Source organism: Electrophorus electricus, chromosome 3 (genome assembly GCF_013358815.1).
Source record: "Electrophorus electricus isolate fEleEle1 chromosome 3, fEleEle1.pri, whole genome shotgun sequence".
NCBI lineage: Eukaryota > Metazoa > Chordata > Actinopteri > Gymnotiformes > Gymnotidae > Electrophorus > Electrophorus electricus.
In genome coordinates this window covers 24,000,531-24,024,182 of record NC_049537.1, presented here as the reverse complement: position 1 = coordinate 24,024,182, position 23,652 = coordinate 24,000,531, and the positions used below count along the sequence as shown (strand labels likewise).

Sequence of the window (23,652 nt, the reverse complement as noted above, 5' to 3'; positions counted from 1 at the left end):
TTCTCAGATAAAGCTTTTGTAGCTAAAGCCCTAAAGTGAAGTTAGGTAACCCTTTTATCTCAGGTCTGGTGACATTTTTCTTTAATGTCAGCACATGGCACACTTACTTATTTCTGAACTGTAAACAGTATGGGCACTGTATATTGTATGGTAATACGAACAGTTCGGAGATCAGTTTCAAAGTAATGCCAAGCAAACTTTGTTATACCTGGTATACGTTATCTTGTCTATGGGCATATTAATTGCATGAATTGTAATTTCACTCACACACACACAAGTCAATTTGCAAAACATTCATTTTTTAATCCCATAATTTACAAAAACATGAAACCTGAAGTTGAGCTTTGAATCACTGGGCAAACATTTCTTATACACAGCCTTTTCATATTTGATTTTAATTATGAAATGTAGAAAGTGTAGAACCAGATCAAAACTCTGCTTTCTGGTTTCTGGAATGGAATGTGTTGAAAATGCCTATTAAAGCTTCACGTGGTATCAGCAGGGAAGAGTCTGCAGTGTTTATGCCACTGGGCAAATCTGATGATATTCCAACTTCATGCACAAGAGATGTTGCCACAGACTATACTAATAATGATATGTCATGGACCATAGAAGCTCATTGTGATGGCATTGCAATGTACTCAAAACTCTGATTCAACTTTTACCATCTTTATGATAAGAAGAGAATACTCCCTTGAAGCATAACCCCCAGAATAAAAGATGAATGACAAATTAATAACTATTTGCAATCTGACACATCAGCACAGAGGCAAGCGCTTTTGTTTTCTTTCAGATCACTTGATTTTTACAGGGCCTTTGTAATCATTACCATTATTCTAGCAATGGTGACATGGTTGTATGCTAGGTAACGCTATATACATCCCAAAGCAAGACCCTGCATATTGCAACAAGGGGAAATGGAGAGTTTAAAGGCAAGTTTGCATAATTCTACACATCAGAGCTTCCATGGTATCTTACTTTAACACTGCCACCAGTGAGATTCAGTCCCATCTCCTCAAGTCTTTGCAGAGTCCTGATACCATCTTTTTATTTATTTATTTTTAGTGTGACGACCCACTGAACAAGTCCAGACGAAGGCTGGTTTGTATTTATGTTTGAGTTTCATACATCTGACTCTCCTCATGGGTGTCTGTAGAGTGGGGGAGCGTTGCTTGGTGTCGGTGTGTGTGTGTGTGTGTGTGTGTGTGGTTGCATGTGTGCGCACGCTTGAGTGTATGCACACGCACATGCACAGAAGTGTGACAGGCTCATGTGGCCTTGTGCTTCTGGCTGTGTGTGGAGCTGGGCTGCAGGCCAAGCTGCTGCTCCTTCAGTCGCAGGTGCCGAGGCTTCACCGGCAGAGCTATGGCCAGCAGCACGCAGCCTATGTGGCCAGAGAAGTACCATGACCTGAGGGGATGGGGAGAGGGCAGAGAAAGCGAGAAATCAAAAGGTGTTACAGATATTATTTTTCCCATAATTTTGCCCCATATCTTCACCAAACAACATATTGCCACATTTCTGTTCCAATACATCTCGCATAAAATTGGTTTAGACTGTATAGAAAGTAAAGCAGTGTGAATAAGTTAGGCGACAGTGTATGATTATGGAGTATTAGCCCATACTTCACCTGTAGAATTTGAGGGAAGGGCCCACAGAGAGCAGCACAAAGGGCACCACAGTGTAACAAATAGCTATCTGTGTGCTGGCCCATGTGATGACATCATACACAAGTTTGTGTGTTGGTGAACCCAAGAAGCATGGTCTTACATTGTGTCTTACCTGAGAGAGAGAGAGAGAGAGAGAGAGAGAGAGAGAGAGAGAGAGAGAGAGAGAGAGAGAGAGAGAGAGAGAGAGAGAGAGAGAGAGAGAGAGAGAGAGAGAGAGAGAGAGAATTGATTGAAAAAGAGAAACACACTTCACAACCTTTTCTCCAATATGAACTAGGAAAAATAACATAGTAATATATGGTACACACAAAGCACTGATTCCACATTAGGCATTAGGGCTCTGTCTGGCTCAGTGAGTTTCAGATCGAGAGGGCAGTGGCTCATTACCCACTACCAAACCATCACTCCATCTTCGTTTACTCTTAGCTGCCTAGCCCCTCAGCACCCCAGTGAGTGACTGCTTGAGTGGAAGCCCATTTCCTCTGCTTTCTCTCTCTCTCTCCAGTCTGCTGCTGAAGTTTGAACTTTTCCATGCAGAGGGAAAGTAAAACCATGCACTGGCAATGCAGTAGCAATGGCAATGTCCTCGCTGAGCTGAAAAGGTCTGATGCCATCAAGGTTTTCCTTGTCTTGTTCCAAGATGCACTTTGATTCTGCTAATGACATGAATATGCTGGATCTTCACGTGAGCCTGGACGTCCGTGTGCTGGTGGTGTGAGTCTGGACGTCAGCGTGCATGTGGTGGTGTGTGTTGGTGGTGTGTGAGTCTGGATGTCAGTGTGCTGGCAGTGTGTGATGTGTGAGGGGGCTTCTCACCGCTCTGGCGGCCAGGGTGACCACTATGCCTGTGAGGAAAGTGAGGTAGTAGCCTGGATACGCCCCATGCCACATGGCAGAGAGTAAGAAGGTGGCAGCTGTTGGGTTATATGGACAGCGCTCATAACACACCCTGCACAAGAAATACCACACAGACCCCACACACATTATACTTGGAGAAAGACCCCTCAGAGCGCAGTTTTAAACTGCAATAGTAATACCATTTGTGGCCAGCAGGTGGCACATGCTCTCACAGATCATTATTCTATTGAGAAGATGACAGTTTTCAGTATAGCACTTAAAATTAGATTGCATCACCACATTTACCTTTTAAGCCAGTGTGCAGTCTGAATATTCCAGTTATCAAGGAACATCTTAAAACTAGTGGCAAGCTAAAACAGGGAAAGAGAGGAACCACAGATGAAACTCAAATCCGATTAGAATCAAGGAAACAAGTGTGAGGGCAACAGGACTGACCTCTATGTTTGTTATCCTCAGGTTGGAGATGAGGTCCCATCGTGGCAGTCCCTCGCCATCATAGCCGTTAAAGCCAAAGCCAGCCGCGTTGTTTATGGCGTCGGCTGTTTAGAGTGACAACAAGCACACAGTCCCAGATCAGACACGGGATGTGATGTCACTTTGTAGGTGAAGGATTTGACAGTGTCCCGTGCACAGTCTCTCAGTTCTAAAGACTGAGGTATGAACAATGCCATACCATATGGTTCATATTATTCTAGATATCAATATTCAACTATATATGAAATATATGAAAAGAGCAGGTATCATTTCATCCTTGCCATTCCCCGTTTAGTCTTATGAGGGCAGTAAAAACAAAATAATAAGACAAATGGAGCATTAGGTCAGTTTAGGCTTCGATTAATCAGAATCAGAGCATTAATTAATTCCCTCCAATGAAGAATGAAAGGGGATATCCATAGGAAAGAAAATATAAGATGTATAAATAATATATAAACATTAAGAGCCATAAATCATATATACAATTCTAGAGAAAAACGAAGAAAACAGCAATATTGTGAAGGAGACACTATTGTAGTAGACGAGGCAAGTTTAGAGAAACCTAGTGAAGAAATGAAAGTTCTGCATGCACATGAAGGACAAGGGTAATAAATCCTAGAGAAACTCTCCAAATATGTTATAGAGACAGTCGGCACAGAAATACTGGAGAAAGAAGAAAAGTGATAGATGGGGCGAGAGAGAGAGGGGAGGAAATCACGCACCCAGAGTCCAAACAAAGTAGTATTTAGGCCGGGTGGTCAGCATGGACAAATACAGGTAGACCACCTGGGCATAGAAGGGTGTGGTGGCGATGAAGCCATCGTCGATGTTGCGCTCCACAGGAAAAACTTTGCAGACAGAGAGGAAGACCAACAGAGAGATGAAGCAGGTGGCCAGCTTGCGAATAACCTCCTTCTGTAAACGTCATAAAAGAGAGAAATCACTTCTCAGCCCTCCCCAGCCAAAAGACAACATTCTACAGGAAAACAATCAGGTCTACATAAAATGACAATAAAAAATAAACATCAAATAATAGTATATATCATATAAAGTAGATAAAATAATAGGAATGTACAAAATATATGTGGTAATATATTATTTGCTGATAAGTGGAATTTGTAAATAATTGTTATTTCACAGTATTGGAATTTCAGTCAATAATACAACCAATTAAACAAGGAGCAGCAGCATTATCTGTCCATCTTGCTTTTAAAAAGGGAAAACAAATATGATAAAGTTTAAATGTTAAAGTAATCACAAACAAAAGCATGGTGTTTATGGCACTTAGGAAATACAAACAATACAGCCAACTATAAAACCATTCCCCTATGTTACCTGCAAGTTGTTTACACTCACTGATAAGTCTAAATGCTTGTGACATGGCAATGTCAATGATCCATTTTTAGAGTTTTGAACATTTCTAACACTCACTTCAAAAATGGATTTTAGTGTGAACTTAAAATGAAGAAGGTGTTAGTTAACAATTATGTACATGAAATTCAATATACTTTCATCCCTAATGATGAAGGAATAATGATGTGAGAGCGAACACTTTAACATTCAGCACACCCAACATCACATTCATAAAATTGAACCTTATCAATGTGGCTGTAAGTGTACGGCTTGACAAAAGGATGAGTGTACCCCACAAATTGATTATTTTAACCATTCACTTTTACACCACACAATGGGTCAAGGGTATGAATAGAGAGGTGTTATGAATACTCTCAAACTTATAACCTAATTTTCTAAGCATTTAAAGTTAATGCCACATTATAACAAAAACCTCTAAAATGTGATGTACTGGATTCGAGGGAAACATCCAAAGAGTTATTTTTGCCAGAGTAGGAAATTAGACCTTTTACTCAGATATACAGATATAAAGTAGGAAATTAGATCTTTTACTCAAGAACATTACTTTGAGTAATTAGGGTTGTATGTAAATAACTGCTAAAGATTTTGTTTTTCTCTGAGAAACCCTGTTTATGCAGATCATATATACACATCTCCAGGGTGTTTCAACTCATTAAAAGCTGGGAGTCTCTCTCCCACCATAATGCAAGATGTTAAATTTTTAACGAAGATATAGTTGCTTTGTGTTGGTAGCCCTACCACAGTGTAACTACTTCTAAATGCTTTACATAAATTCAGTAAATGGCCAGCGTAGGAGAACTTACGTTGGGGGAAGGGTCGTTTAGACTGGTCTTTCCCTGTGGCTTCCCGTTGCTTCCTTGGTCTCTGTGGCGATAGGGCTTGCCCTCAATGAAGGCGATGTAATCGTTGTAGGAGCAGGTGGGACCAGCTAGGATGCCCATGAAGTTACAGTTATAGCTGAAGTATTCCAGGAGGCTGGGCATCCGTCTAAACACAGCGCCGGCAAAGAGCTATTTCTGTATTTGCACCACACCACCAGTAACTTTAGAACTCCCACACTAACAGTCACCTGAGAGATGGGGAAGAACTTTTCCATGAGTGTGCAATCCTTGATCAAACCTAAACTTTTCTAACTTTTCCCCATTTGCTTGTAACAGCATACTCAAGGTTCATCTTGACATATCTATTTTAAACAGCTCTGTTATTTCACTCACCTGATGGCGAGCAACTTTTGACTCTGAGTGAGCTGATCTTCTTTCCGGGCCATTCCTGTCGATAGAGAAAAAGTGTGAAAACACACAAACACACACACACACGTATGCACACGCACGTACACACGCACACAAAATAAACCTTTTATACTATAAACAGCTTAGGCTTTAGTAGTTCAAAGCTATGTATACTTTCCAAATTCTATGCTGGAGATTTCCCAGCTAGACATAGTGTCATAAACCTGTATTCTCCACATCACATGTCTTCAGTAAATGAAAGCTTTGTTGAAAGCCCAGTGTAACCTCGTTTGATGTCACCAAGAAGTAATCAGTGTTAACCTGGCCTCAGTGAAGGAGTTATCAAAACAGACTATGCCAAATGCCTGTTGTGGTACAAAATGAATGAGCTTCCTAACAGAACAGACCTGGAACAATGACTTGTGGTCTTTATCACGTTAACGAACAAAAGCACAACACACAAGAGATGACTAAGAGAACAGCTGGTGCTAATGAGAACTGAGAATGACAGTGTAAAGGGCCAAACTCAGGTTCAACGTCATAGAAACCTTGATAAGTCTGCACCCTGATGGTCTGAAGTCTTCTCTCAGGAATGAGGGTGTGTCCTATTCTCTATTGCTTGCTGATCTTCTCAGTCAATAAAAGAGGCTTCCTTTAAAATCCCAGTGCTGGGCCTGATAAATGGAGCTAATTGGTGGGTGTTAGCAGCAAGCTGTAAATTGACCTCCCCAGAGTTTACGTCCCAGTGTCTGCTGAGACTGCTGGTGTCTCTGTGGACTGTCTCGCTACTCAAAGGGGGAGCTCAAAGGTTGTTGTTTTTTTACATTGTGATATTCTTGTAGGTTAACATTTCTCATATGCCATATTTTATGATCTCTCTGCACTTCACTATATCTATAACTCTCTTGTGTGAAACTAATGCAACCTGTTTTCCTATAAAACATACAACAGTTTAGGACCACTTCAGTATAAACTCTTCAGATGCAGAGTTGGTCATTGGTCCGATTAGATGCTAGAGCTTACTTAAGAAGGTGAATCTGGGACAGAAGACATCTTCCTCATAAATGTTTTACTATTTATTATTTGGCAGCACAGTGCCTTGGTTGCTAGCACATCTGCCTCTCAGCACTAGGGTCTTGGGTTTGTGTCCCAATCTGGGTAGAGTTTCCATGTTCTCCCTGTGTCTGTGTGGGTTTCTGCCAGGGTCTCCAGTTTCCTTCCACAGTCCAAAAACATGGAGGCAAGATTAAAAAATTGGCTACCCTAAAAATTGCCCGTGTGTGTGTGTGTGAGATTGATTGGACGCCTGCATGCCCAGTGATGGATGGTGCTCTGTCCTGGGTGTTATCCTCTCCCTCGTTCCTGTACCTGATTTAGTCCCCAAGGGGGCTGTGGTTTCTGGTTGAGAGCACACTGTGCGCAGTTGGCTGCTGCTTCTCACCAGTGTGTGGACTGGATGTAAAAGTTGTGTGTTGGATGTATAGCATTCTTGGGTTCTGAAAAAGGTGCTATATGAAGAGTTCTCATTTCAGCCCTGCACCCCTGTCCCTGTGCTTTCATTAACTTTAGTAGGCAACACACATATACTCTACTCTCAAAATACAACACAGGTCCAATTTTGGTACGCATGAGTGTATGTGTGTGTGTGTGTGTGTGTCTGTGTGTGTGTGCATATGCATTTGCATGCTTGTGTATAACCAGTTGTAGTGAATGAGCACAAAAGTCACATTTGAGCTGATCTGGGCCCATTTCAAGCATTTGTGGCATTCGTCACACCACAGAAGAGCACAATGCCTGGGATGTCTGTGGCAACAGCACACTCACCATCATGGATCTCAAAGGCCATACTGGTGATCTTCTGTGTGATGACCATCATTGGCCTGGCAGAGCAGATAGAGGAGGCAGCGGAGGAGAAATTTAGTTTGTTGGTGGAATCTTTGTCTGTTCGATCAGTACCTCAAATACATGAAAATGCAATGTTGCCCTATATCTAAAACAATTAGCAAAAATATGAATTGGCAAGGCAGTTAAAACAGTCTCACACACACAGACACACATGCTTACCCTGTGAAGTCAGCGGAGTACATGCCATAGTCAAAGACATAGACCCTGGTAATCTGGCAGAAACTAAGGTAAGCCAGAGCAAACACCAAACAGTATCTGAAACAAAGATCCACAAAGCCCTCTTCAGATCTCTTCATTTCATTCCACCCTTTTAATATCCAACACTGAGAAATTATTTCTTCCCTTTCCTAGGCTCTATAGACATCGTGAAGTGAACAGCGGAGATGTGTCTGTCATTATTCAAGATGATGGCTGAACGTGTGTAAGGCTGTAATTGAGCAGAACCTGGTGAGTTTGAATGAAAAGGACTGAGTCCTTTCCTACAACAAGCATCTCTGCTCACAGAAGGGTTCACTGCACATTCATTCTAGTGCTTGTGGAACATCGGTCCTATTAGTATGCAATTGGGTACAACTGAAAAAGTGATGAATTACAGGTCTTACATGTAATCAGTCAGATAATTGTATAGAATTATGTATGATTTTTATGAGGAACTGCATTAGTAATTACAGGTCCTATTAAAAACTACTGATTATTTCCTGAGTTCTTATGAAGTTGGGAGGCCAAATTCAGTAACAGCACAAAATAAGTCTACCAGTAAAAACACATCTTTAGCATTTAATGCTGCTTTTCCTGAAGGTCATTTGCAGGATAGTGGAATATGTGTGTCTCTTTCAGAGGGAAGGCTACTTTTCCACGAGGTTCTAACATTATTATGTTGAAACAGGGTGAGAACTTCCACCATGTTCCATGTTCCAAGCAAGGAGAACATGGATTGGAAAGGAAAAAAACTGCAATTAACATACAAAGCGATTTAGAAATGTGGTTATCTGCAGGAACTACTGAATAGCAGTGTGTGTATGCGTGTGTGCGGACAGATAAGGAAAAAGCCACTGATTTTTAAAGAAATCATTCCTTTTCTCTACTGGTAAGGCAATAATTATAATGCACTGACACATACAGAGAAACGCAAACACAGACACAGATTTGCTTTCATACCTTTTGAGGACATGCTGCCACACATATATCTCATGTTCTATGTGTGAATGCCTAGAATGATCAGGAATTTATATTTCATAGCCAAGCCATAAACAAAACCATAATATGTCCTTTTAATTAACTTTACAGATTTCCTAAAAAGAACTTCACTTAGGCCTATTTTGCCATGGCTTTCGTGGTCAATGTTGGACCTAAATGGACATGTTGGACCTAAAAATAAATGTGCATGCAAACAAACACACACGCACACGCATACACACTCATGCACACACTTGCCTAACATTAAGCATCACTCAGGTGTTTCATTACCACCGAGGCACAGAGGGACATGGCTGCCTAGTGCTTCAGGTTGCCAGCCTTCTATTTTTGACAGTGCTGTGACACCGCAGTGAGAAGACGACACTGGCCAACAGAGACCAGCCTTCCAAAGCAAGAACCTCCACACTGAAGAGCTTTCTACAGCCTGCACATACCATACCTGGCTATACCATAGCCCTGTGTCTGTCTAGGGCTCAGTGAGGCCTTGGCACAAGAGCACAGTGGCCTACATCGACCAGCACTGCCATTAGCCATTATCTATCACCAAAGTGGTGTCTTCATTTTTGATTTTGCACATGTGTGTCTGTATCTGGAGCCCAGCCATAGCGATGCCGCAGCACTGGCTTTGCACCGTATCCAATCAGCTTCCCTCCCCCGCCGCGGAGGTGAGGAGGCAGTGGTGCACACCGGGTTTCTGCAGGCAAACCCGGCTCGACGTCCGCCTCGCTCTTCCCCTCACACCAACGCACACCTTCCCACTGCTTATGACACACGGAGCTCACGGGTCCCTGAAGACTGCGGATGTGAGCGAAATGTAAAAGATCACAGGCTGTATGAAGGTAAGGGTGCTTGTGTATGTGTGTGGTCAGCATTTACTCCACAGTGTACGGAAAAGGTTTGTGACCTTGGCTCCCTCGCCTCTCTTACATACGGTCTACTCCCAGTGGTGGTGTAACACCCAACAGCACATTGCACTGTAAGCATGCCTACACTACTAATGATATATGACCTTTTTTGAGAAACCTTAAAAGAGGCCAAAGCAGAATAACATCCCTCATATGTCATTTCCAACACTTTGTAAAGCCAGAGGTGTTACTCGTAAGCAATCTCCAACACAGAGGATGCACAGAGACATAAAGGAGGACTTTGATGGTTCTTCTGATTCACAACCTCTCGTCCTAAAAGTTCTAGCAGATTCCCACTATTCAGCTGTTCTTCCCTGCGTGCTACTAGTCTAGATCAGGATTCGACTCTGGGCTGCTGCCAGCAGACAGTAACCGAGCGGAGTAACTGGAGATTTCGTTCCCACTGAACAGATGGAGGGTGTCTGCTGTTCAGCGGCTAAATACAAGGATCGCTCTCTCATTCTGGGTCAATTCTCAACAGCCTTAGCTTTCAGGTGTCAACTGCCTCAGGGCGGTCTGGTTAACGGAGGAAGGCGGTATTCAATAAAGATGAAAGATCCAAACTCACCAAACCACACACTGGACCTTGATCAACTACTACATACAGGAACTGACAACACACTTAAGCATGTTGATTCCTTCATTTAGTACAGTCTATAGTATTCATCTCTACCAGGTAGTATAAATTTGAGATAACAAGCAGAGTCAAAATTCAGAATTTGTTTGAGTGACTTCATGTGGAGCTGATGAGGAGGACATTTTGTTGCTAAGAGTGCACGGACTCACCTGTGCATGTGCTCGACGCCAGCCAAGATCATGATGCCATAGGCAATCCCACTCTGCACCAGGAAGTGGAGCGCATACCTGATACGGGAAGCAAAGAGCCTTTTCAGACATACATGCAGGAATACTACACTCCAGTAACAAATATTTACAGCCAGGTGGGTGCATACTACATTCCAGTTACAGATACACACAGCCATACAGGTGCACACTACGCTCTAATGATAGATACACATAGCTATAGAGGCAAACTGTGCTCTAATAATGCATACAGGCAACCATACAGGCACACTGCGCTCTAGTGACGGATACAGGCAGCTATAGTGATACACGCATGCCGCTGCTTTCAGTAACAGTTATTTTTCTTATTGTAAAAGAAAGCGAGCATCTCCTGCCTGCTTCTACATTTGTCCAAAAAAGCCTCCCCCTCTCTCCCTAGTTTGCCTGCTTCTCGGTCAATTGTAAACAAAATACATTTTTAATGGAATCAATTTTGTAGGCCCTTGCAGTGGACTGATGCACTGTCTAGGGTTGGTTCCTGTCCTGTGCTCTGTGCTACAGGATGAGTGAATTAATTTTCTAGGTCACTCTAACAGGTATCTTAAGTCTCCCTCCATAGAGAGGCCAACGTTTCAATTCGCACCAGTTCATCAGTCTCAAAGCTGCTCGAACCGGTGCTGTTAACCATGGAAGAGTGTTGTGCAACATTCAGCAACTCATATGACCAAATGAAACGCACACAAGATTTTAAGTGTGCAGCTCTCCATGGTTGCCAGACATCTTGGCAGTGGGTGAACGTAAATTCCCAGGCGTCTGCTAAGGACCCTCCCTCCAGTTCTACCCCTCCATCTCCAGCCCACTAGCGGGAAGCAGAGTTATGAACAGACAGCTCAGGCTGAAGAGCCCATGACTCTGGCCTCCCTCTTGCCGTTCTGCATTATCTTTCAGACCTGTCAATCAGCTCTAACTGGAGAGCAGAAGCCTATCAGACCTGCTATGCACAACAACATGGACCTAGTCTGCTAATCCAGATACTGGGGGATACTGGGAGACCAACATCAGCAATCACAGATCTCATTGTTTAATAAGATGATTGCATAAAGAGCTGAACTAGAAGTGCTCTGGAACATGTAGCAGCCAGCGAACAGAGAGACATGCACATGCACGCCTTGTACTCAACCTTTAATGAGGGTTTGAAAGCATGTCACTATTCATGACAGACTGCAACATGCAATGGGCCCTTCCCTCATTACACAGGTGTAGAGGAATGGGGACATTATGTAATTATTAGGTAGTGATTTAAAAAGCTAAAAGCTAATTAAATTACTATTAATAAAGAAGCAAGTTACGGTAATGTTATGCTGTGTTTATTGTGAACAGTTCAAATAGGAAGATGTTTGCTTACAATATACCCATGAAATGTTTCATAGGGGTGACCAAACGGGTTGGCACACCAAAACCAAAATGCAGACTGCCCTCACCCAGTACGCTGTACAGCGTCAGCGGGGGGAGGGGTCGGAGTGTGATACGGTGACGGTTGGCTGCCTGCATTTATTTTAAATAGATATTATTGGTTGGAATGGATATTTCCTAATGAAATATGTTAAACAGAAGTATATTATGCAGCATATTATGCATATGCAAGTCAATTCTCCAAGTGGGGTGGCCCCTGGGAGGGCAGAGACTGTATGGGCGTGGCCCCCGGGGACCCTCCTCGATGGCGCCTCAGTCTTCAGAAGACAAGAAGGCTGTGAAGAGTAATGTTATTACAACAGCACAATGATGCAACAGAGTGCTTCTTCAACTCGACATAAATATTTTTATGCATTACTAATGCCAACCACAAAAATAAATAAATCAAGATATAAATTACAAATACGAACCACAAAAAAAGCTTCACGGGTAATAACATGATACCTCGGATCCTATCAGTTTTGTTTATTTATGATTGTTTAGTTTGATCTCAGTTTTCTGGGCTCACTACGCTGCAGATTTGCCAGACTGACAAAAACAGCAGCATGTTGGCCAAAGGCGCTTTCAGAATTTCTGCCTGCAGGAGCCAGTGCAGGGGAGAGAGACCGTACCAGCCTACAGAAACCAGCATGGGGCAGAGAGACTGTACCAGCGCTGGTTAGAGGGGTCTTACCAGGCTGCAGGATCCGGTGCGGAGGAGAGGGGACTCACCAGCCGAAGCAGAAGAGTGCGAAGTAGACACCCAGCAGCGTAGCCACCACGTGTCGCGCCAGGGGGCTTGTCTTGCTGGGGTGCAGGTAGAGGCGGAAGCAGCAGGCCATGAGGAGCGCACAGATCTGACACACCACAAAGTTGACCTGCAACATAGAAGGTCCCGCGTCACTGTCCTATCACAGCAAGACAACACGCGTGCGCTGACCTCCACTTAGCCCTTCAGCTCTGACTGAAAATTTGAAATTTTGGTTCCTCTTGATAGTTAAAATTACATTCATCTTATTGCTGATAATAAGCTTAACAAGCAGGTCGGTCTCAGGGGTTATTTCAAACAAGAGGAACAAAGTCTGGACAGGACATAAAACAAAGAAGTGATTATGTAATGCACAATTTCAAAACAACAACAACAGCTGTGTCTCCATATCCAGCATATTAAAATTTCCAAAAGTTTCCTGATCTGCTGATTTATTCTGACAGACGAGAAACAGCTGTAGTGTAAGATTGTGAGTCACAGGCAGGTTAAGCCTCAACCTGAGCACATAGTCAGTGCCACGGCAGAAGGGATTAGTCTCAGAAAAAAGAACGCGCAGGACACGCCGTACCATTGTATCCAACTGTGTGGTGGTAATTGTGGTGGTGTTGTTTATCTTGTTGGGGGGGGATAGCATTTGTTAGGAATAATTCAGCTCTTTACAATAGGAGAGAGAAATTTAAAAAAAAAACAGTCTGACAGGAGTTCCCTGTGAGGGTTCCTGCAGGATTCCAGTACCCAGAATACCCTGTGGCCCAGATAAAGCAGTGTCTTCTGCCTTACCCTCTGCAGTTGCTACAGAAGTGGCTGGTGAAGCAGACCAGGGGGTGGTGTTTGGCTAATGCTGTCAAGACTCTGCATGGCATGTTGACCCTCACCACACTTTCATCCCTTCCTGTAGTCAGGGCTTCTCCTCTGTAGAATGCATAAGGTGAGCCCTCTGCTGGCAGCATGCCGACATCTTACCATCCTGATCTACAGTCAGGGCCTGCACAGCCGTCTGCCAAAATCGCCCCAACCCCCAACCACCCTACCAAGCAGACATTTGTTCTGCAACATCCAGCACAGCCATCATGCAGACCAGCTAGGCCCGCAGGCGAGACCAAGGGGACTATGGGAGATCCTTTGGATCATAATGTACAGCCGCCAGATTACAGGCTGCCTAACAAAGAGTGGGGGGAGACAGAAATAGACAGATAAATAGAGAAGGCGAGAGAGCGAGTGTGTGTGTGTGTGTGTGTGTGTGTGTGTGTGTGTGTGTGAGAGAGTGAGAGAGAGAGACAGTGAGGGAGAATGATGGGCATTACAATGCCTGCCAGACACTCCTCAGGATCCAAGAATCAATTAGTTTCATTCAGGAAGTAAGATTTATTCATTTTTTTTCCACAAAGAAAGTAGTTCACTTGGCTCACCAGCAAAATGCTCATGTAACCAAGCAGCCATCATCAAACTAACCTCACAACAGTGAAACTAAGATGCCTCTTTTTTTCCCCCACAATGCCTCTTTCATCTTAAGTATGTACATGATTTTATGCTTTTCAAAACGTGCTTACTAACAATGACCTCTGACCTCTAAATGACTGCTAGAGACCAGATGCATCTAAATAACTGCAACTTATCTGTTGCTCACATAGTTAAATGTGATCATCACATGCATAAAACGGAACAAGGTAATCATCTAGTCAGGAGGAAAGAATCTCTCTCAACTAGCTTTGAGCTTGTCCAGTGTGTTCAGCATATAGCAGGCATCAGCTGACTCTCATTGGAGCCCTGGAAAAAATTAAATAGTTTGTCTAATGTTCTGTGAATTTGAGAATTGGACAGGAAGAAGACTTTTGTTTTCCTTAATTCAGTTCAAAGGACACAAACCAATGAACAGAGTGAATACATGTCCTGATTATGTCATTACAAAACAAACAAAACGTTACTACAATCTCCTCAGAGCAGCTCTCTCAGTGCTCTTTCATATCTGGAGTACAGCGCTGTCTCCAACAGAGCCACGCCCATAGCAGGAAGCAGATCCTGACAGTGGTATGGCAGGACCACCAGACTCTCACAGGCAGCCTGGCTCAAAGCAAGCAGGGATGCTCATTTTGTAGTAGATGTAATCCGAGCTCACCCAAGACACTGTGTGTATGTGTGTGCACGTGTGTGTGAGCAAGGATAAATGTGCTTGCCAGCTCCAACGACAGCAACAGTTACACAGACACCTACACGTGCATGAGTGCACGGAGCATCTCAGTTTACGGCCAATATTCCCTGATGGGAGCCTCCAATCTGTCAGCCAAGCCAGTCACATCTCCTGCAAACAGCGTCTCTTATGGCCGAGGGCAAATTAAGAGTCTGCCGTACACATGCAATGTTTTCAGACTTAAAGGCAGCTCGAGCACGACTGGTTCCCTTCAGCTGGAAAGAAAAAACACACACACACACACACACACACACACACACACACACACACACACACACACACATATATATATATATATATAAATAAATTCCCTATTCACCCTCCCCCATTCTTTTTCTTTGGGTCCTCTACCAGAGTATTGGGAACTTGAGGGTCCTGCATAGTATCTTTGCTGTTCCCAGGACTACACTCTTCTGGATGGAGATCTAGGATATTGTTCCTCTCCCAGTTTGAGGGTCAAAGTCCCTAGTGCTCCGATTACCACGGAAACCACTGTTGCCTTAACCCATCACGTCTTTTCTAGCTCTTCTTTCAGCCCTTGGTATTTCTTGAGCTTTTCGTGTTCCTGGTTCTTGATGCTGCTATCACTACGGCCCTCTTCTGCTGTTTGTCCATTACCATTATGCTTACTTGATAAGCCATCACCATTTTGTCAGTCTGTATCTGTAAATCCCAGAGGATCTTAGCTTGGTTATTCTCCACCATGTTTGGGGGTGTATCGCATTTTGATCTTAGAGCTTCCAGCCCATACTTGGCACAGATGTTTCTGTATACTATGCCAGCCACTTGGTTATAGCGTTCCATATACGCCCTGCCTGCTAGTATCTTCCATCCCACTGTTATGTGCTGGTTTGTCTCAGGGGCACCTTTGCACAGCCTGCACTTGGGGTCCTGCCTGGGGTGGTAGATTCCAGCATCTATTGATTTTTAATTCAGAGCTTGTTCCTGTGCTGCCATGATTAGTGCCTGTGTGCTGTCTTTTAACCCAGCCTTTTCAGACATGGGTAGGATTTCTACATATCAGCCACTTCCACTCTCTGCCGGTGGTACGTACTGTGCAGGGGTTTATGCTCCCTGCTTCTCCTCATTCCCATTCTCCTCGGGTTTCTGCTGTCTGAGGTAAATCACTAAGATCTTCACCCCTTGGAACCGTCATCCTGGTGTACTCCTGGATCTTGGTTGTTTCATCCTAGATAGTCCTCGGGCCCCCCTCCTTCCGATTAGCGTATTGTCTCAGAGTTCTGGATTTGGGATGAAACCCTCCATGCATTGTGAGGACTTTCCTTGGCTTGATGTCAGTTGCTTCTATCTCCTTCTTAGGCCAGCTTATCATGCCAGCGGGGTATCTGACCACTGGCAGAGCATAGGTGTTGATAGCTCGTATCTTGTTTCTCCCATTCAGCTGACTTTGCAGGACTTGCCTCACTCTTAGATATTTGGCTGTAGTTGCTTTCCTTGTCGCCTCTTCGTGATTTCCATTTGCCTGTGGCATTCCAAGGTACTCGTAGCTATATATATGTGTATGTGTGTGTATACATTTATTTATGGTGATATTTAGTTCTATTAGGGACACTAGGGCCTTGATGGCCAAGGTCTGCAGGCAGCTACCTGTCAGCAAGCTCAGCAGGGAGGCAGAGCCTCTGGGCTGTAACCATGACATCCGCAGAAAGCTCCTGCTCCCAGCAACAATGAGTTGGTCAAATAAAGACATTCAAAGAGAGTTCTGACGTACATCCGCAGAAAGATCGGTGTGCTTTGGAAGAGCTGATATTGTTAAAAAGGACAGAAAGGAAGCCAGTGTGACTACAGCCAGAGTAGAGCAGCAACAATCAAAGCCTTTATCTCTCTGTCTGTTTTTACAGCTTATCTTTTGAACCTCTCAGGAACCAACTCCACCTCAAGCATTCAAAGATGGGAACAAAAATATTAGTCCCCTCAAAACACTGTACCTAAATCAAAGTCACTGATTCAAAGTGATTGCAATTTGGGTTTTATGTGGGAATGTGTTGTGGGTTTTCTAAGCCCAATCCACTCTGTAGCCAAAAGACAAATACAGCATTTTACAATTTACTGGTGTTAACGTGGACTAAGCCTATATCTCCTTATCGTTCTGGAGACCTAATGTCCAGTCTAGCCAACTAGCCATCAGCTTGTCTCTCTATTATGGAAGTCTCCCATCACTGCATGGGAGCTGCTAGAGGAAAGCCTGAGTGTGAGACGCTGGTCTTTCAGCTTCTGGTACGCAGACATTCTACACAATACAGTACACAAGCTACTACAAAGTAGCTTACTTATATGGTAGCAATGCAACCAAACTTTCTTTGCAACTATTGTACAGTGCAGCTGTGACTTAATATTGAGAAAATATAGCATGGAGGTCCAAACACAAAGCAAAAAGCACACACTGCTATATCCCTAGCCATATACAGTCACCCATGTGTGTCACGACAGCTCAGCAACAAAAGCTACATCACTTCCACACCCAGTTCAAGCACTCACTCTCCTTCCCTCATACACCCGAGCACGTCTCTTTAATTCATGGCTTTTGATGCCTCTCATTACAGCCAGGTGCTGGCCCGCGTCTCGCTTGGGTGTGCGTGATCTCCAGTGTCAGAGTGGAGAAACCCGAGCCCTACTCCTCACCTCTCAGCCCCACACTTGTCCAGAGTGTGGAGCAGACTGGAACGAGGCAATATATACTGCATGCATACGAGACTCTTTTGTGTAGGAGAAGGCACTATCCTGCAGTTTCATTTGAGGAAGCAGACAAATCAGGTTTTCAGGCTCAGTGACTCAAAGCACCATCTCACTTCTGGAGCAAAAGGATTTAGGGCAGGTGGTCTGAAATGTCTGGAAGTCATAAGGGGCACTAAATCTACAGCATCTGTAACTAGCATGTAGGGTAACAGACGACAACACTATGGTCATTTATCAGGATCAGGGTAAAGATGAGAAAATCCAAAAATGACAATCAAATAATATCTTCAGCGTCAGTGCTGTGAAGTTTGCTTGGCAAATCTAGATAACAGAGGGTGACTAGACAAGAATCCCAATAATTATGGGATTCCTGCTGGAAACAGGGAACAAATATTCATCCTGCTCACAGGACAGGAATACAAGTCTGGAGTCGCAGGAATAAGTAGACAAGAATGCACATGAAGATGTTCTAAGTAGACAAAAATAAAATTAATTGCATGGGGGATCAGATATTTGTTCAATTTGATGTTAAAATGACCTGTTGTATTAGGATTTATGTAGGGCTTGATTGACAGACAAGCTGCATCAGGAGTAGCAGAGAATAAAAAACAATTGTGTACAATATATAGTATCCAGCCATGTTTATAATAAAACATTTAAACACTCCAATGTACAACCTAAAAACACCATACATACACATCTTGTACATTACCAAGAATTCTACTTCCCAGATACACAAGCTTCCATAGATTTAAAAAAAAAAATCAAAACAATTATCAACGCGGAAACTGCCTGAGTTCTCTGGCTTTTAACCGAGGGAATCCTGGAGAAGCTCGTTGCTAGGACACGGTCCTCCTTAAAATAAAAGAGGTGGTTCCAGTGTTGAATGCAAACCAGCGTGTGCAATCAACCATCTTCACAGGCATCTGAGACTGCAGGCTGAGCCTGATTGATGGCTTCCTCGAAGCCCTTACCAACCTTGATGGCCCTCCTTCACAAGGCTCCGGCCTTTCAAATAACACCCATGGACCTCCACACAGTGGCTCAGCTAAAAGCAGGGGTGCGTCAATAAGCCTAATACTCAGAACATACACTGGTAATGTGCAGTAATATATTTTTCAATCTCATAAATGAACCTATCAAAAATGACACCAGTGTAAACACTGCAAAAATCAGACAGGCACTAGACTGGACTACCCTTTACAGGCCTAAATGGTCACGGCAGGTGGAAGGATCAAAGGACCCATGGTAATTATGGTCTCAGGGCCCTGCTGTTCTTTTATTACCATGCTAGCGGTGGTAGCATGTCGAGTGCTTCTGGCACAGACTGACTGTTGCCCAGTGATGGCAAATAAATCTGGGCACAGAGATTGGTGCAGGAGTGAGGCAGCTGAATTTTCTACCACATGGGTACTGTTCTGTAGCTCATGCACAGTGCCTTGGAGCACTATAGTCCACTAGTCGTTGTACCATGAGATTCAGTAGGGCCTTTTAGCAGAGGCTCTCCGTGCTATAGACTATGGAACTCCAGCACCCAGCACAGCAGACACATGGTTGGGGGGGGAGGATGATCTGATACACTTAACTTATTAATACACTTTAGTGTATGACAAAGCTGGCCTTGGCTGCCATACAGAAAATAAAAGTTCAAAAGTTACCCAGTGATTAAATACCTCTTGAGCACTAAGTGCTTTCTCACAGCAATGTATACAATACTCAATTATTTATATATGAGGAGAACTACTTTACAGTAGGCACTCATCTCAGGACAAGTAAGCAGTTAAAGACAGTCATATATAGAAATATGGATGTGTATTAGTTAAAGGAATAAAAGTAACGTTTTGACCAAAAGATCTGACTGAAAACGATGCGACAGTTGAAAGAAAAAAGCAAAAAACAAACTGGAATCAGCCTTCCCAGTTAAGACAAAGGCATTGCAAACGCACACTGGTTCCTTCTTTGTGACGAATCAAATAAACTCTCAGGTATGACTCAATCTTCTAAATATAGAAATGGAAAAGTAAGTTGGAAGAGGGTTCAGTAGCAAGGTGGTTACTATTATCGAACCAGTTTTTGCTGCTACAAGGAATCAATACTGATTTTTCACATTTAAATTTGCTATGCGTCTGTTATTCATCATAAATAAAATTTTCAGCATTTGGCATATGCTCTTATCCAGAACAACTTACATACATTTCTCAAGATGACAATACTTATGTTTCCTGGGAACTGAACCCATGACCTTGTTTTACCAGATAATCTACAGGAGCATGTATGAAAATCCACTGACTGGTACAGCAACAAAAGTAATGGTGTGAATATCTATAGAAAGCCCAGGTCACAGACAAGCCAAATCTACCATGAGGATCACAAATGTTCCAGTCATATATTAGTTGACAGTACTACAAAGACAGTCCAAGAAGTGTTCTGCTCACTGTAGCTTTTATTGTTTAGAAATGTTTTTAAATTATGTGAAATGTTTGGGTGTATGTGGAATGAATGATCACTGAAGGTAACAAAATACATGCACTTTGAGAACCAAGTAACAGTCATCTATCTATGAAATGTGGAATCTCACCCCAAAGAAGCAACCTGAAATAATCTGAATTATCTTCTAAAAAGTGTCAAGTTTATGAGTGTTGCTCAGGAAAGACATAAATGAAAAAGCAGTCTGCAATGTTTTGCTATTTTTCACAGTCAGCCAACCAGCCAGAAGTGTGTGATTAGCTGTCTAGCCCAGATAACATAAGTGTGAAATGAAGGGACCATTTTCAAGGACGTCACTAAGTGAAGCCCCAACTAGTAAAAATTGAATTGGGGGGAAATGTAGATCCTCCTGGGCTCCTTACTTCAAGTCTCCTGGGAGAGCAATATTCTCCCTTGTGTAATTAGCAGACATCCCTCTGACTGACTCTTCCCACAAGAGACAATGAGAAACGCCCTGTCCTCAGCAGAGCAGCCCAGTGCTATAAAGAGCTCAGGCAGGGCCCTGCAAACTCATGTGTCTCCAGAACGGCGGAAGAATACAATCTCTCTAGATAGATTAGATTCATAGATAGATAGATAGATAGATAGATAGATAGATAGATAGATAGATAGATAGAGATACTGTACATCCTGTACACTGTTCAAATATGTTTCCTATAAATTAGATCCAAAAGAATTCAAATACATGAGCGCTTTCATGGAGCAAATCAATTACTTAAGAAGTAGATGGATTTGTTTATACCGAAGTAAATATGGCCTTTTATCTAACTGACAAACTCTGTGGAATTCTCAGTGGAGATATCAATCATGCCCTTGTCAGAAGCTAGTAAACTCCATGAATTCACTGAACTGACTAGTTAATGTTTCAAACAAGAGTCTGACTCTAATGTGTACATAGTGAATTATTTGAATAATGTACTTGAATAAATTCCATGAATCAGCACATATCCATGCACTGTTTTATTATATACAGCGTCCCATATACACATGCAGTATCACACTTTGTGTCTTTCCTAAAACTAGGCAACACTGGCTGCACATCACCTTTTCCGAAACATCTACGCTAGCTTTCAGGAGGCCATACACGAACAAGTGTAAAAAAGCTAATTATCTATGAAATAGCAGCACTAGACACTTTATCTTCCAAATAGCATTCTGTAACATGAATGCAGAGTCTGTGTATGTGTGTTAAGTGTGAAGGAGAGAGGGAACGGGGAGAGAGAAAGAGAGATGTCTATAAACTAAAGACCTACTCATCACATTACAGCCTGCCTGTTAACTTCAGCAGGGTTTGTACTGGGAAAATTTCACCTGATAATCTGTCACGATATACCTGATGCACGTGACTAACTTTCAAAAAATCTCTGGCTTGCTCACTAACATATTTACCGGAAACTGAGCCTACCCACAAAATAAGATAGATTTACATTACATTGTTACCCTGATGCAGCAGCTGCATCTGATTTTATATTAAGAAAATGTTATTAAGTATAATTTGCACATCTTGGAATGTTGCAGTTGGTAAGGAGACAACGAGAGAGGTCTGTGCCGCTATAGGTGATTTACTGAATCAGGCATATAACTTGGTCCTATCGAATTAAGGGCACTCCCCACTTGCAAGCTGAAGGCATTGAAAGAGAATGCCTGCCTTTACACTGTTTTAATCAATGGAACGCAGAAAGAACAGATGATTCCTGCCAAAAAACGTCAGCAGTCTCAACTAGTGGCCTCGTTTAAAGCCTTCAGTCCTTCCTAACCCCAGCACTTGGGTCAAGGCTGTTGCATTGTTTATCAGGTAATCACAAAGCACGAAAGGGGAAACAACCCAAATATGAGTCAAGGCATTTATGCTCCGGAGTATCAGGGACTGTTAGACTGGAATGGTCATTGATTTTTGAATCTGAATCAACACAGCCTACGTGTTATGACATGAATTAAAAGAAGGGACACGCTAACCTTTTTATTGTCAAGAATTTGCAGCAACAGCGGTAGGCGACATCACGGCCCCCTACGGCTTGTATTGCGTACAAAAGATGCGATGATTTGGCAAAAACAAAGTAATTGTGTCAGTTGAGAAGTTGCATATGTAGCACATACTGTACCAGACACACCTGGGCTCCGTGTAATGTATAAGCGAACTTTGAGAACCGAAATGGTAACGAAAAATCCAGAGACCAAGACAAATCATCAAATGCAAGCAAATTTGAAATTCCGCGACGTTTTGAAAATTGCAAGACACTATTTTCTATATTGGTGTTTATCATTTTGCAATAAGCATGACACATTCGGATGGTAGAATACAAGCAGCTCGATCTGTATTTCCACTATGTCTATATATGCCATGTCTACATAATCTATGGAAATCTCTAAATATTTACTGGCCATGCAAATTGAACAATCCATTTGTAGCTTCTCTAGCCAGTAAAATGAAGCATTAGACAGACAAACATCACACAATAAGCATCCCAAATACGACTACGCTAGGCCTAATTTAAAACTGCTTCTCCTCCTTCGCGGTATAATCAGACGAAGAGGTAATTGTCTCCTCGCTCTTTAAACATTTTTGCACCTGCGAGGGCATGTTCATTTCATAGACTTCAAATAAGTCTGCGTTAAACATTTACCTGATCCAGCGGAAGGTTGATTATCTCGCTTATCGGCTGTAGCAAGCTGGATCCAGTACAAGCCGATATTGTGTCGGTGGCCATGATTCTGTACTAATTCTGCGGGCTCTAGCCTACTCTTTCTATGACAGTGGCACCCAAATTCGCTCGCAATCGCTCTCCACAACAGCCACCGCTGGTGACCGCTGTTTAGACTCACTGCTGCCCACTACTGGTAACTAGGCAACCCTACTAACTACAGTAATACTGATGGTCATAGGCAACAACAATAATCTCTCTCTCCATATATATATATATATATATATATATATATATATATATATATATATATATATATATATATAATTATTATTTGGGGAAAAAACTGTCTTATTTTAATGTGAGAACAATGGATAATTAATGTTACTGTGTGATGAACAAGCCTATATTTAATAGGCCTAGATTATTTTTGGACTAAATTACAGAGATTATGAAATTTATGATGTGAATTAAAAATACAAAACAAAAGATACTCTGATGTCAAGCCAAAGGAAGACATTATATCATGTTTATAGTTTAATGGTAATATTTTAAATAAACCACTAGTACATTTTCTGAGAAGATGAAAATATTAGTTTATGTAGTCCTAGACCCTTTGAATGTTCTGACACAAACTGGTAGTATTAGCAGAGGTGTTAGTCACAGGTATTACTAGGGATGAGCAACACCACAGATTTTCTTTTCAAATGCAAAGGTTAACATCCCAATATCAGAATAGAGTTCTCTCTTTGCTTTTTGTTTATAAGAATACAATTATAAAACATCTTAATTCAATTATCAGTAATGCTCAATAAAGTTTGAGTTATTTTTCTTATCAACTGAGAAGTCAATAAACACAAGCACTTTGACCTCATATAGTATTAGGCAAATGTCGCTACATAATGTATGTGTACTTAAACCTTCTTTTGAGTTAAGGACACATAAATTATCTACATAGATTTACGCTATATAGAGAGTTTTGTTATGAAATGATATGATTTTTTTCAGTCTGTTCTTCTTTT

General features: G+C 42.4%; 1 protein-coding gene across 1 annotated transcript; it reads right to left on the bottom strand.

Annotated features, from left to right (window-relative positions):
• Positions 1 to 278: 278 nt before the first annotated feature.
• mboat2b (membrane bound O-acyltransferase domain containing 2b) lies at positions 279 to 22,740 on the bottom strand. Its single transcript, XM_026998913.2, has 13 exons — positions 22,613 to 22,740; positions 12,580 to 12,725; positions 10,399 to 10,476; positions 7,670 to 7,765; positions 7,430 to 7,485; positions 5,591 to 5,645; positions 5,180 to 5,363; positions 3,725 to 3,917; positions 2,964 to 3,067; positions 2,814 to 2,878; positions 2,487 to 2,619; positions 1,631 to 1,782; positions 279 to 1,410 (listed from the first exon to the last, which is right to left on the bottom strand). The coding sequence occupies exons 1-13, from the start codon at positions 22,694 to 22,696 to the stop codon at positions 1,269 to 1,271; spliced, it is 1,488 nt and encodes a 495-aa protein (XP_026854714.1). The 5' UTR covers positions 22,697 to 22,740; the 3' UTR covers positions 279 to 1,268.
• Positions 22,741 to 23,652: the final 912 nt, after the last annotated feature.